At 37.3% G+C, this 15,507-nt stretch overlaps 1 protein-coding gene across 4 annotated transcripts in view; it reads right to left on the minus strand.

The window, feature by feature from the left end:
* The window catches only part of lrrk2 (leucine-rich repeat kinase 2), a 59,338-nt gene that overhangs the window by 39,227 nt on the left and 4,604 nt on the right, over window positions 1–15,507 (minus strand). For 2 of the 4 annotated variants that reach the window (XM_041795673.1, XM_041795672.1), the window contains exons 1-8: window positions 13,329–13,899; window positions 10,510–10,595; window positions 9,445–9,554; window positions 6,766–6,854; window positions 4,259–4,393; window positions 3,558–3,692; window positions 1,496–1,627; window positions 589–708 (exon numbers count right to left, since the gene is read on the minus strand). In XM_041795673.1, coding sequence (XP_041651607.1) covers window positions 589–708; window positions 1,496–1,627; window positions 3,558–3,692; window positions 4,259–4,393; window positions 6,766–6,854; window positions 9,445–9,554; window positions 10,510–10,595; window positions 13,329–13,464 — 943 coding nt within the window. In that variant the 5' untranslated portion in view covers window positions 13,465–13,899. Of the gene's footprint in view, window positions 1–588; window positions 709–1,495; window positions 1,628–3,557; window positions 3,693–4,258; window positions 4,394–6,765; window positions 6,855–9,444; window positions 9,555–10,509; window positions 10,596–13,328; window positions 13,900–15,507 lie in introns of those variants that run through there. The other 2 variants (XM_041795674.1, XM_041795675.1) reach the window with 1 other exon arrangement.

A 15,507-nucleotide genomic window follows, 5' to 3' on the forward strand; every position in this document is an offset into this window, starting at 1 on the left:
TGGACACTTGATGAACTGCAGTTTTTTGCACTTCTGCATATACTTCATTATTTTTTTAAAATGGTTGCCACTTGGATACAGCAAAGAAAATGTATTAAGATTTATTCAGATTTGGTTATCTCAAAAAAGGCCCATAATTGTGTGGATGTATTACTGTTTTTTATATCAGCTGAAAAGAGAAGACTTCCATGAACAGTATGGTAAAATTACACCCAAGAACAGCTTCGAAACAAGGTGAGATAAAATAGTCAGTACTTTTAATATCCTCTTCCAGTGGCTTTGTTTTCAGGTAGGGTGAATCTAATTCTGTTTTTCCCAGACTGTTACACAAAGAAGAAACAAGTATACGCTATTGATGTCCACATTTAGCTCTCTGGCTGGTTGTACGTGACTGCTGACTTGAGGAAATCAATCGGTCATGTCAAATAAAGAATGAACTGTTTTTGTACCCTTTTGTAATTTATCTTGTAAGGCTGCGGTGCGCCAGTGTAGAGGTGGGGGCATTGTTCTGTTGTCTCCACTCCTTATCCATCTGATTCTATATAAATGAATGAGTTAAATATAGCAGGTGTGAGTGTGCAGCCTTACTGAGGTCGGCCAGGCAGGAGAGAGTGGCAGCTTGCAGAGTCGGGTTGTCAAGGAAAGTTTGACAGGCTCTCACTGCGACTCTCTGGGCGCCGTTCAGTACCAAGATGTTGAAGTAACTCTCTACAAGCAAAACAAACAGATCCTGGATTAAACCAGTGCCTCTATTGACCACTTTAATCTGTATTTGTCAACTAGCAAACACATTTACTTATCAGGATGAAATATATTAAACACTATTGTATTGATTCATTGACTTCCAACTGTGCTATCACCACTGAATGTAAACAAATGAGATACTTGGTAGTTATTTATTGACAGTGAGTTTAGAGTGTCAACTGCACTTTTACCAGTATGCAACACAAGTCTATAACCCCAAAGAAATGAGGGAACTAGCATTCAGCTAAGTGTGCACTTCTTTATATCTACTAAACATGAATCTGTCATGTGCAAATGTGCAATAAAAGCAACAGTACTAGAGTGAGAGTGACCATGAAACAAGTTTCCACCATTTTTTTTGTATAAAGGGTTTTTAATGCAACTTACTCCATGTGTCACATTACAACTGACAAATGACAACAATTTCTTTAACACAAAAGAAGAGCATAGAACAACACTGAAAGCTTTTATTGGTGAGAAAGATGATCTTGCTCTTCTCCTCCTGACTGACTTTGGTCATAAGGGTGAAAATTGTGGTCAAAAAATTGTTTGCTGATTAATCACCTCTCTCAAACACCATCTATGAGCTGTTGCCCAGACAAATGTGATTTATATACCATGCAATGGATATGTCAAATAGTCTGATGCTTAACAATCAGAAGGGATGCATAAGTTAAACTTGAAAATTGATAAATGTTGTTGAACTCTGATTCAATCTGGAAATTTGTAGAATGTAATCTAGATATCTGACCTGATGTTAACTTCCTGAACAGGCAGCAGGCCGTCTCCTGCAACTCCTCCACCTCAGGAAAAGCATCCATAGCGGCTATGATTAGACTGTAGCACCGAGCGCCTCCTGACATCAACACCTCCACATTACTGCCTGGAAGGGAAAAGCTAATAAACTCAGAGCAATGGCACAGTTTCACACTGTCCCTGCTTTTTATTATCTTTATGTGACAACTTTACCATATAGTCACTATCAGATGGATAAAACAAGGAAAATAAATGAATGCTAAAAGAAATGAAAGACAAACAAGTGGTCAGAAAAATGGTCATCACATGTAAACTGGGCTTGTAGTAGAGCTCGGCATAGACTTGAATCCTCCAAAGAGCATGATGAATCATACATCAGTGAAAAATCTAATTACAGTATGAAAAATGTTTATGGCTGACTTCATGTCAAAAATAGGTCATTTTATGTGTTTAAAAGAGAAACCTTGGGTTATGATGATGGCCTTCTTCGTTTTCAAGTGAAAAAATAAAGTGGTTCTAATAAGATGCTTACCAGTGTTATGTGTTCAAGAAAAAATAAACCAGACTGAATAAAATATCAAAATTTGCTGGATCACAAAAATGTAAATACTACTAATGGGATCTTACTTAAAATAAAATATTTGTAAAACTTAGTTAAAAACATATTTTTCCTATCCTATTAACTCAAGAAAAATCTTGAATGGGATAAATCTCCATTTTTTCATGGTCAATCATGTATAAAGGTAAAAATACCACAGATATCTTCAGTCATGTTTTTAACTAAAAGCTACCATGATTAAAAAAACACAGTCTAAATTGCAGAAATGCATTGAAAATAAGTTTTTATGCAAGTTTCGACTCTGAAAAGAAACAAAGAAACTAACCATTATAGCCACAAGTTCTGTTTTTGTTGCTGTGGTATTAAAAGTGGTATTCATATTGTTTGACTTTTTCTAATACCATAAAAAAGTCTAAAAATCTGCTATTGCAAAAACTCTAATCTTAAATGAACATCAGCTCACAAACAACAACCTCATTTTGAATAGTTTTTCATATTTTCATACTCTGATCATATCGAGTCAGCATCCTTGCACCCTTTTCCCATCTTGTAACCGTTCAATCAATGTTCACAGATTTGTATAAACTAGATATAACCAACAAAAGCTTGTACATATTTAAATCTTAATTTTTATACTTTGATAGTTTATTTATTTTTGTACTTAATGTTTAATTCCTGTACATTTCTTGTTGTGTAAGCATACTTGGCCATAAAAGCTAATTCTGTTTTGTTTTTTTATTTTTTACCAGTCTTCCGGTTATATGAACAAAAATCCTTATAAAAATAAAATACAACAAAATAAACTTTAAACTGATTAAAGGCATCTTACCATCTGTTAATTGAATTTACTGTTCCTAAAATCTAAAGTCTACTTTCATGGAAATGTTAAAAAAAAAACCCTTAAATCCAATTATCTATGATACCACTATGCATTTTATAGTAGCTACAAGCAGTAGTTACTCAAGGGGAATTCCACATATATTGTGCTATTTTCAGCAAACAGTGCTCTTCTGTTGTTCTGACACAGCAGCAAGCTATCAGCCATGTGTACAGCCATTTGAAGTAATTTGATTTACAACAGGGGTGTTTAAAAGTCACAGTGACATCATAGTCTACTGGTGAGGCTCGAAATAGAAAGTGTGAAATAAAGAAAGAAAAGGATTGATGAAAAATGTGTTTCAAACATGATAATCTACCAAGGGGGTTAACACATTAACTGTAACATTATTAGAGTGAAAGTGTGCATTCCTTTCCGCACGTAAAGATAACTGCACTTACAGGGCATTTAGACCCTCTTGACTTTTTTCAAGCCTCTCATCAGTGCAAAAAGCATGAGTTTGAATGGATAGACTGCACTTACAGTCTATCTATTAAAACTCACCATACCTCCATACAAAAAAAAACTTCTACTCTTAGTACAGAGAATTTACAATCAACCTTTCAGGTCAACTGACCTGAAAGATCTCATACGTATTCAAGGGATGTAGTGAGATATTACCAGGTCGAGTCAGCGGAAGGAGCACCTTCATGGCCTGCTGGAGGAGCTGAGGGTTGTCCAGGAAACTCTGCAGAACTGCCAGAACCGCAACATGATCCTGGTTCTCCACAAACTCCACAAGATGTTCATCACTTACTAGATATACAGATGCAACAAAGATTTTCAGATTCAATGAACAAGCTTATAGAAACATGTTGAAACAGGGCCTGCTTAAATGCCTTATTTAAAGAGTTAAAAACACTTGCATGTAAAAATGCCACAAAATATAAGCAGTAGACACTGCATATGAATATGCCAACAGTATGGAAGTCAACTTGTGAAGAAAAAAATACCAGCAATTTTAAATGTTTAAAATATTTCACTCTGTGCTGCATACTAACAAGTGACTCTAGAGAAGGACTTGCCTCAGTAAAATCTGCCACAGCAGTATTTAGTAACCTCCTATGTATTTATACTCAACAATATCTACATCTTGTACTATGGCCATATGCACTACACCTTGCAGAGTTGTTCTTTTATGTTGTTTTGTAGTTAACTGTTAGAACCTGCTTTGTTGTATGCAGATGAATGACTTGACTTAACTTGACCAGGCTTCTGAGATGGGTGCACATAAATGCAGTTAGCTCGTAGCTTGGTAAATATTTGAAAATTCAAATTATTCAGCAGGCTTAGGCTGTATAGAGGGGGTGGGGTCTGCTTACCTTTCTCCAGGAGTAACTCCAGAGCTACACAGCCCTGCAGCTGAACCTCTTCACTGGTAGGAAACGTCTTCATCCCCTGCACCACCAGGCCAAAGACGTCCTCCTCTTCCTCCAGCACCAGCAGAGGAATCGCCTCTACATAACCATGACAAAAGTAAGCGTCAAAACACCCAACACCTTAATAGCATTCATTAAGTCATTCTTTACATTAAAAACACAAAGACTGAAGTAAGAGTTGGGCGGCTGGTTGGCCAGGACATTAGTCCAAACACAACATGAACAGAGGTCACAATCCTTGAAGTGGGCAGTCTAGACTCTAGAGGCTGGATCAGACTTAAAAAAATGTTATCTTTTTCAATAACACCATGCCAAGCTATGAGACAATGGTCTTGTCCTGTCTTGGGCAACAGACTGACAACACTACAGATGTGTTCCTGACCAATTATCATATATAGCACTATGGTCATGACTGTCTTTGCAACTGTGTGCAGGTTCATGTGTCACCAGGGAGAAAGGGCAAGGAGTGTCAATCACAACTTCAACAAAAGTCTTCTGTGTGATGGTAGTGGTCTTATGCTCTAAAACAGTGCTTCTCAAATAGTGTGCCTTGAGGCAAGTCTAGGTGTGCCTTGGCAATTTGTACAACCATGTCCGATTCCTATGATCATAAAAGCATCAAAAAATTGGTCAACCTCTTAGAAAATGAACATTGTTTGTAGTATTTCTGTTATTTTCTTACTTCGTCTTTTTTGTATATGCATTTTCTTTTATATTTTTGTGACTTACTTACAAGAGGTACAAAAAGTTTTGGGTTTGCTACAGCAAAAATATAAATTCTGGCATGTATTCGTAAAATTCTGTTGTTCCCAAATGGGGTTGCCTTGTGAATTTGAACAACCATGCATTCTTATTACAACTATACATCAACTAAAGATACTGTAAGAAAATTTAAAGAGGCTATTTTTCATGGATATAAAGATGGTGTGCCTTGAGATTTTGGCTTTATCTCAGGTGTGCCAAAAAATGTTTAAAAAATCACTGCTCTAAGAAGAAGAAAAAAGAAGGTGGAAATTATTGTAGACTCGTCCGTATGTATCAAGAAGAAAATATGGACTGGTAATCCTCCTGAGAGAACCTGAAATGCAAATGTGACAGCATCGAGAAAATTAGCCCAGCTAGTCTAGCTATGCAAGCTTCACTGTATGTGAAAAGGAGATCATAGGAGGAAAAAATCTGGTGTGGTAACTTGTATACTGTAACTCTTATGAATGACTAAATAAAGATAGAAAGCACATGCTGTCCTATTGGTAGATGTAAGGGTTCCCATTGTTGACACCATGTCAGAGTCAAACTAGATCGAAGATAAAGAAAAATTCTTCATTCATACAACAAGTCTTGTTGAATCATATTTCAAGAGCATTTGTCATTCCTATCATCCCATATTATGGCCTATCATTTGACCATGGGCTGCAACTATGCGGTCAGGCTTAAATCTGCCTAAATCCTTGCAATCTGATTCAGCCCTAAGTGAAGCCATTAGTCTGGCTCTGGCCTTGGCTTCTTTACTGCATGCTGTTCCCCACTTACTCTCTTCATTTCCCATACTCTATTCACTGTCCTTCAAATGACGGCATCAAAAAAAAAGCCAAGAAGAAGAAAATCCTTTTTAAAAAGTGCTCACGAGAGTTTCAGCTAAATGCAGAAGCAAAACTTACTGTTAAGGAACTAAGTACTTTCAGAGCCACCACTCAATGCTGGTACACCCTATAACCATTTTGTCATCTACAAATAAGCCACAATGTTGTCTCCATACTTAGTAGTGAAAGAGCCTTTTTCTCTTCTTGTGATTATGTGATTATGTTATTTAAGTTAGAAGAAATAAGTCTTAAAGTTAAACAGTACTGTGCAGAACTTTTAGGCATGTTTGGAACAAAAGTTAGGGCTGAGGTCAGGTGCATATGTGGCGAGTAAGCCGCCTGAGGGCACCACTGGGCAGGATGGCATATTGTCAACCCCAGTTGTGCTCTGGATATCCTCGCATATTACCAGGGGCATAGGGAAATAAGCTTTCAAAACAATAACACAGTCCACACCTTTAGGGCAGAGTAAGGGGTGACTGTGACAAGTAAGCATGGCCTAGGTCTAGGCTGTTGTCTGGGCGGATAGTAGGTTTGCCCCTGATCATGATGTTGATGACCCAAGGGCCCAAATCTGCCAGCAGTTCCCTGTGATGAATTCTTAGTGCCCTAGATGCCTAAATACATAGTTGTATGTTATACAGATGACTGTGTATTCAATCAGTTAGCAAAAGCATGTTAATTTAAATTGTGCTTGAGGTTGCTTTGACTTGGGAGGTGATAGGATAAAAACAGTGTCAGAACCTTAACGTTAATATGACTAGAAACAGTAATAACAATATGGAAACTGTGTAAATATAGCCCTGATGTCAGCATCATAGCAGGAGTAAAGTCTTGATGATATAATACATCCTCTTTGTAGTCATGTACCTGATCTGAGCAGGAGAGCCAGAGCTCTCAGTCCAACCATGGTCACTCTGCAGTCTGTGCTGAACTGAGACAGAGCTTTCAGGATCTGCCTGCAGAACACAACCAGAGTAAAAAAAATTACATACATTACAGCTGTTTTCAAGACAAAGCACTTCAAGACTTAACGATTCCCTTTTGCAAACTTAGACTACTGCACATCACTTACATACCCATGGCCCAATACATTCCAACCTCTCTCCTATGTCTCTACTTCTCCTTGTGCAATAACTCATTACAATAGTGCAATTTTCTGTATATTTTCTATCTGTACTATATATACTTTCTTTCTGTGCAACAGATACTGTATTACCTGCACAATGCATACATATGTAACGGTAAAATGCATGCTTATGTTCCACTGCAGAATAGATATTTATGTGCCTATGCAATATTCACCTCCTCTGCCTTTGCACTATTTATATTTCTGTTGCAAGTTTTTTAACTGTGAATTCCTAAATGTTGACCCTTGAGATTAAGCATTTAAAATTTCATTGCACAATTTTATGATGACAATAAAGACTTTCTATTCTATTTATCAAAAAAAAAACTATAAACATGATGCAGATTTATAGGCCGGTTTATCATGAAGTAAAAACCCCCTATTGTGTGAGCACAATTGTGTAACCTCTATCACTGAGGACTGCAGAAAAACAGCAGCCTGCTGGAACATTGAAAAGTATTTGGAGTAAGACGTCAAGTCAAAGGAAGTGAAAAAGGGCAGGTGGTAAAAGTAAAGGTGTTAGTGTATGATTAAGTAATATGGTCAGGGCTGTTTAAGCACAATGAACAGGAAGTGAAAATAAAAATGGCATCAGTGTACTTTCAAGTCTTAAACATTTGAGTGCAGATACCGTCAGAGAAAGCTTGACATAGAAAAGTAGAAACTTATTCACAATATGTACAAGGGTGCCAAGCCTCTGATGTTAAATGATGGTTTTACATTTAAATGTGTTCTTCTGGAGGCATTTGCCTTGTATAAGATGCAGTTATTCTTGTTTAAAGTAGCAACACAAAGTTTTTAGCCATGATAACTACTCTCTGTGGCTTTATGGAATTAAAAGATTGAGTCAAATGCAACATAAGCAAACCAATGAAACAATTCCCCTGCTTTAAGTAAAGATTATTTACAATAGTCAGCATCTTAATTTAAGTTGTTAGCAGATTTATGTTTGGTTGTTAGCAAGAGACAAAGCACAGCTAAAGCTGATTATGATGTAATTTCTTTCAGAGGTGTTATGGCCATAAACAAATGCATTACAGAGCTGTAATTCTGACTTGATGATTGCTGGATGGATGTTCCTTATCATCAAAGTTATACTGTTTCATCCAGGATTGTGACAACTTCTTTTATAACTCGATTTAACAGCTGTCCACACATTTTCATTCAAAACCATTAATGTCCATCTAATGGTGGCATTACAGGAAAAATCCAGTGATTTCAAAATTGAGGAGAAGACTTTATCTTAGAACCAAAACTGTCCAAAGATGACCAAAGGAAGTCATTCTTGTCCTTTTGGGACTACTGATATCCATATTAAATTTCATGGCCTATTGATACATCAGCCTCATAGTAGCATAAAGGAAAAGTGACAAAATCACCACAATCACAAAAATTAATCCACTGTGGACCGTAAATATCCATGAGAAGTTTCATGACATTCCCTCTAAAATTGTTGAAGTATTTCCACAGTGGTCGACAGACCAATAAGCAGACTGATCATGCCACTTCTAAAGCTATGCCTCAAAACTATGCTTCAAACATGCAGCAGTAGAGCTACAATATGATATACAGCACAAATGTATTCTGTTGGATAATGCTGCTATGTAATCTTGCTATATCGGTATGATTCTAAAGCATTTTCCTGTGACACAAATCCCTAGTGCAGTGATCATCAACTGGTGGCCCAGGGGCCATATCAGGCCCCCCACAGTTTCCATCTAGCCCCCAAAAGACAATTAAATTCTGAAAATGTATGGGTATCTTTTGTCTTAAAATCTCTGTAGCTAGTAAATCAACTCTAAAAATGATCAGTATTGAAATAGTGTTATCAGGAATGACTTACTTTTGGCCCATCTTTACAGAAATCTGTCTGCCAGCCATTATTATTAAATATGATGCATGATAAATATATACTCATCATTCAAGTCCAAATTAAATCTGCTTTTTGTGTCAACTCTCCAAACCAGGCTCTTGGTGAGTGCAATTTTTGCTGCCTGAGCTTAAAAGAAAAGATTTGTTTCCTGCACATGTTTCTCACCAGTCAGTACACAGCATAGTGGTGTCAAACCCAGTGATGGACAACATGGAAAACCCAGAGATATGGAGCTAAAATATTTCATTTCCTTGTGACTGGCTGCAGTATGGGTGGTAGGGGCTGATCTCATTGTCAATGTAAAAAAATTGAAGGAAATACTAATGCAACTACATTTTGATTAGATCATAATATTTATTTAATTAAGCTCATTTGAAAGTCTGGCCCCCACAGTGTCCATCAAAACAAAATCTGCCCTATGTACAAATGGAGTTGATGACCCCTGCACTAGTGGTATAGTCATAAAATATGAGTTTGCGCCTGCACAACTAATTATCAGCATTATGTAGCATCACAGCTACAGTCACAAGTCACAGTCATTACTTACTGATGCACTCCCAGGGTCCCCCAGTCCTTGGCCGCCTGCAGAGGTCTGGTCAGCTCGTCCAGTGTCCTCGGGCATATTTCAATCAGCCTACACAGCAACGACCAACCAGACTGTAGAAAGACGAATGAAATGAGTATGGTCACCAAGACACATAAAATTTCATAGATAGATGCCATAGGAAAATGCGATTTCTAACCCAAATTTAAACAGAAGCTCTTTGGTAGAATGTTGCAGGAAATGTTCAAAATAAATTCTAGATCACTTTTCGCATGCCACTCCCCATTTTCTCTCAATATTTCCATTGTTTGTTTTATTTTACTGAACTTTCATGGAGGTAGTAGCCGTGCTTTTTTAGTTGCTTTCCTTTTTAAATGTACTATTATGCAGAAAAAGCCCCAAAAAGTACTTAATGTGAAAAACCAACTTGACCACTACCCCAGATTCTGACTCTTCCATAACAAATATAGAGCTCATGATGCTACCCAATTTTAATGGCAACAACTGAATCATTGTCACTGTAAGTAGAGCAGACTGCTCCATAAAAATACACTTGAGAGTCCTACAAAGCGGTAGTAAATGATTAAAAAACAATATACCCAACATCTCCTTACAGTGGATGTAAGGGGGGCAATTCTATGCATTAAGATTGCAGTACTGTTAGCAAGGTGACACAAAGAATAGCCTCTGCGGCAATTGTTACGCATGACTTATAAAAATAGGAGCCATGTTCTTGATAAATCAGGATAGATTCCTATCCCACTGAACTGTGGTTTTGTTTGATTTGTTTGATCTATCAAATGAGTCTGCCTGTCATGATGAGGCCTGCTTAATGATCTGACTTCCAGTTTCTGTCAAAATGCAGTGTCACTTCTGATAAGCCACCATACACTGCAGTCATGGGATGCCACAAACATTTTAAATTAGATACAGGCATGGCAGCTGTGGATGACTTTTAAACTACATTACAAACAGCAGAAACTATCTTAGCAGGCGAGCAAATTAAGTGTCTTTATAAGGTGAATCCGTTTTGTATGCAATCATATTATTTGTGTTGTCCTGCAGTACCTCCTGGACTCCTCGGCTTCTCATATGGGATGACAGCACCACCATGAGGGGGACGTGGACGTTTTTGTCCTCGAATAGCTCAGGCGCTGAAATAAATAACAGTAGATAAGAGGTCAGTTGGCTTTAAAGGAAAAGGCAAGATCAGCCCTGTCTTAAAATGCACAATATGAAGGCATAGAGAATACCTTATCTGACTTGAGTTCATTTACAACTACTATTAAAATGAGCAGTTTTAAAACACAGACAAAAACCCACTAATAAAAGCGATGATATGAATAGTAAAAGTAGTGAGAATGTATTTGAATAATGTATTACAACACAGTTACAAATGTCCATTGTTTAAAACTCTCTAAATCTAAATCACACAAATTGGAAAAAAAAAAAAACTTTGACAATTGAGAGGCTGCCATGGGATTAGTTTTTATGTTGGAACTATTAAAAAGAATCCGTTAGCTTCAAAATATTTTTTCAGCAATGTCTACATCAATATTCAAAGCTAAGGTACATTGCCTATAAAAAGTAATCAATCCCTTGGATGTCTACCCTTATATTGATTTTATGAAACACTCATGGTCAATATAATTTGGCTTTTTAGAACAAAAATATAACAAAACCTCTTCAATATCAAAATGAACACAGGTTTCTCCAAGTCAATGATTAATATAAAATAAGTGACTGTATGAATATTCACCCCTTTCAAGTGAGTATCTAGAAGATTCACCTTTGGCTGCAATTAAAGCACTAAGTCAGCGTGGATATGTCTCAAATCAGGCTTGCACAACTGGACACCACAATTTTACTCCAGCCACAAATCTAGAGGGTTATTTTTTTGTATCAATCCCCTGATTATACTTTCAATAACCTTTTCTCTGAGTTGTTGGGAGTGTTGTTTTGTCATCATGGTGTAATACTGGACCCTGGACCTTTCAGACACAGGTGTCTACAAGAATCACCCAAGATGCATTCACCGCACTTAGCTGATCCCAGTTCCACTAATTGTGAGACTACTAGCACCAATTGGCTAGACCTCTGTTGAATTAGGTCAGTCATTTTAAAGGGGGTGAATATTTAAACCTCCTTTACCTTTTCTCTTTTGTATTTTTTTCCCTAAAAGCTTAATTATATTGTCTATGTTTGGTTTTTTAAATCAATAAAAAAAGGTAAAACATCCAAGGGGATGAGTCCTTTTTATAGCCACTGTATACCTGAGCACTGACAGTACTCAGTACTCACTCACGGTTTAAAACAAAGTGTTGCTCTGTTGGATTAACACATTATTCAACCATCATCTTATACCGCTGGCCCCGCTCAGGGTCACAGAGGGCTGGAGCCAATCCCAGCTGTCAGTGGGGCAAGTCCCAGACGGGATTCACCATTCCCATCCCCTGAAGAGGAACTAAGCATGCATGGGAAGAACACGTAAACTCCACACTATTAAGGATTGTCTGACTGGAATTTTTGAACCAGGAACCTTTTTGCAGTGAGGCAATGGTAAAAACTACAAGCCTTAACCCATCGTATGAGACTTTAAAATAGTGATATGGATGTGTCCCTATTTGTCACATCATTATACAATGCAAAAACAGTAAATTCGATGTTGATGGATATTATCTCAATCATATTTTTGGTTAGATTCTTTAAGTGTTTTGGACTCTGCTGATGTTGTCAGGTGTCATTTGTTCTGTCTTCTTTGTCCTTTATTTGGGTTTGTTGCTTTGTTTTTCTGTTTGCTTCTACACATGTCAAAGCACTTTGTAAACCTGTTTTTAAAAGTGCTATACAAATAAAGTTATTACTATTATTATTATAAAGTAAAGGTACATAAGTTTAAATTGGACCATAAGAATATATAACAGGTCCTATTTGTTAGGTAAACTCTCAAAATAGGATTGGCAACCCAGATTGACATCTAAAACTGCCTTGATACCAATCAAACCACTAACTATTATTAACATTTTAGCAATATACTTCAATCTGAGCATTCAACTTAGCAGATAACATAATATAATAGGGATATTGCTAAATTAAGGGATAAAGATTTGAACTTCTACTGCTGCTGAAGTAATGCTGACAGCCCTAGTTTTCAAAGCACAAAGACTTAACATACATTTCAACATAAAAGTATCCCAATGGTAGTCTTGGATTACTGGTATATATTTTGTTCTTTGCAGAGAGTAGTAGATATTAGATGTTACTGCTGTAATTTTTACTGTACAACTCTTTAATGAAGCATTATTAAACACATTTGACATAAAAATAGAAATGCAAGTTAAATATAATAAATTGTAAATCCTCTGTTTGATGCATGACATTGCAGCTTTAATTTAGCTTCAGATCTAAGTTAAGTAAATTACATTAAGCATTATCAAGCATTTGAGTTTCAAAACATGAATGTTGGTATCCATGTAATTTCTTGCTTTATAAATTAGTCTGTCAAATTAAGAGTTTCCTACGTTTGGTAATAATTTGGCCCTCTGGCAGAAACAAAATTGAATCAATCTCGTCCTTCTGGCAACATAATAGTTTTCCATCCCTTCTTTCATGGATCAAGAATGACGGGGATATAAAAATTAAACATTAACGGTGTGCAATACTTTGCATAAATGCATGACTCATGCTACTATTAGTATTAGGATTTTGGGGCAAACCATCCATGCTTTAAAATGATCGAGAATGTCTTTATTGGGAAATTGCTGCTTAAACTCTTTAATAAAGGTCCCTAGTACTTCTTTTCAGCTAAGCAACAAGTCCAAAGGAGTTGCTGCCTATTTATAAGCATGCAGTATCATGCATTTATACAGGAAGGCTGTGTTTCCTACCATTGTCGGTGTGCGCCAGGAAAAGCAGATCCTGGATAATCTGAATCAGTGTGATGAGCTGTCTGTCCTCTTGAGGGGTGTTGAGCCTCACTAGGAGCCTCCTTAGCCTTTCTTCCAATTCCTCCTGGTTAACCATGGTCTTTGAAATATTGTTTTCCAGCTGACGGGTTGAGGTGCATTTAGGTCAATCAGCAGCGCCCCTAAACCCGAGTTGAAAGCTTCGAGAGGCGACCACACTGTCGCAGCATTGCTACGGTAGCATGACTCGAAAAGTGCCACTTTTGCCACTCGTACCATTACATCACAATACTGAATACTAGCTGTGTTACATCATATAACATTGGCTAAAACAGCTAGCCGGTTGTCACTACGAAGGAAGCTGTCAGTGTCTTCTTCTTTCGGTTACCACGCTGACATCACCGTCCTTGGCTAACTTTCCCCTAGCACAGAAACATGTTCCTCTTTGCAGAGCTGGACACTCTCTTATGTGGTTTCCGTAGAGGGAAAGCCTCTCTGACAGGCGTGTTCCTTCTTCTTCAGATTCACATCATATGACTCCAGGCAGAGAAAACTTCCCGTTTGTCAAAGAGGAAAGTGGACACGGTCACCGCGGGCAGCACCACCGGAGGAGGGGGGGACTCAAACACGAACCGCGTCCCAGTTAAAGTCCCAATAAGCTATCATATTTAGCATCCGCTCGTCTTTATTATAAAAATGTTACCTACTGTTTTCGTTTTCAATGACGAGGAAAATCCCTCCCTTACCGGTGTCTGTTGTCAGTTACTGATTTACTGCGAGCGAGATCAACTTGGCACCGATTTACGCCGTATTTCCTTTCACAGTTCTTCTATTTTAAAATGTGATTGCCGGTTGGTAGGTATACTTAATACAAACAGCCAGGACGTAAACTTTCGGAATTGCAATTTGAGCTATAAAACTGTTCGGCAAACATCTCATGAAGTTATAATAAATAAAACAAAAATGAACCTTTTTATAAGTTTTTCTCCTCGCGTCAACGGTCTCATTTTGTGGTGCGCATATATCAGCGTAAATACGGTTGCCATGGTGATAACGAGGAAGGAGGGTCTTCATGCAGCAGATCAACACTGAATATAAAGAGGAAGACTAAAATTTCACCTGTTTATACTTGTTCAGTGGTTCGATTTACAATAACTCAACCTCATAGTATTGCTTTCATATAAAAGTTGTACAAGCAGCAGGAAGTATCAACAACAAAGTTGTTCTCCACAAACTCATCTACTCCAACATTTTAACTGAAACTACACTTTTTCAGCCATTCTACTGCACTCTTGATAGTCTGTATCCATGATGACCACAGATCAGTTACTTTGTAGGATAAAAAGTTATCTGTGCACTGAAATTAATCAATTTCTTTAAAATGCCAATGAAACTTATGAAAGAAAAAAAAAATTTGAAAGTTAGGTAAGTAGCCAATAAAAGAATAAAGCTTGCATCAAAATTACTTGTCTCTTCTCCTAAAAATTTTTAACTGAAAAAACATTTCGAGGCTTATACTTTGGTACCCTGGCCGTGAAGTAGGTACAAAAATGTTCCTGTCTCTAAACGACAGGGGAAGAAACATGTGTAGCTTTTTGGCTCCCTCCAGCGGTGAAAAATACTCACTACTGACATGATGTATTCTTAAATGGCCCAGAATTAGAGAGTAGTGCCTGTAAAAAGCATTGAATGTTTTACTCTTTAATTGATTTTATAAATCAAATAGTCATGGTCAATATAATTTGGCTTTTTTGAAAAACTGTTTGTAAAGGCAAAAACAAATATCTACAAAGTAATATCAATAAATAAATATATGTAATGTAAAATAACATTATTTGTATTAGTATTACAGTATTAGCAGATGCACCTTTGGCCGCAATCGTAGCACTGACTCTGTGTGGATAGGTCTCAGTCAGGCTAAAACATCTGGGCACTGCAATTTTACTCCAATTTCTTCACAAATTGGAGGAACAGGGGGCATGGGGTATCAGGTGTGAACAGCCCTTTTCAAGTCCAGCCACACATTCTCTTTTGGATTGCGGTGTGGGCGTTGATTCGGCTACTTCAGAACATTCACCTTGTTTTAAAACCACTTCTGTGTAGCTGTCGCTGTATGCTTCGGGTCATTGTCTTGCTAGAAAATAATTCTTCTCCCTAGCCT

This window comes from Cheilinus undulatus, linkage group 9, assembly GCF_018320785.1.
Source record: "Cheilinus undulatus linkage group 9, ASM1832078v1, whole genome shotgun sequence".
In the NCBI taxonomy this organism is placed as follows: Eukaryota; Metazoa; Chordata; class Actinopteri; order Labriformes; family Labridae; genus Cheilinus; species Cheilinus undulatus.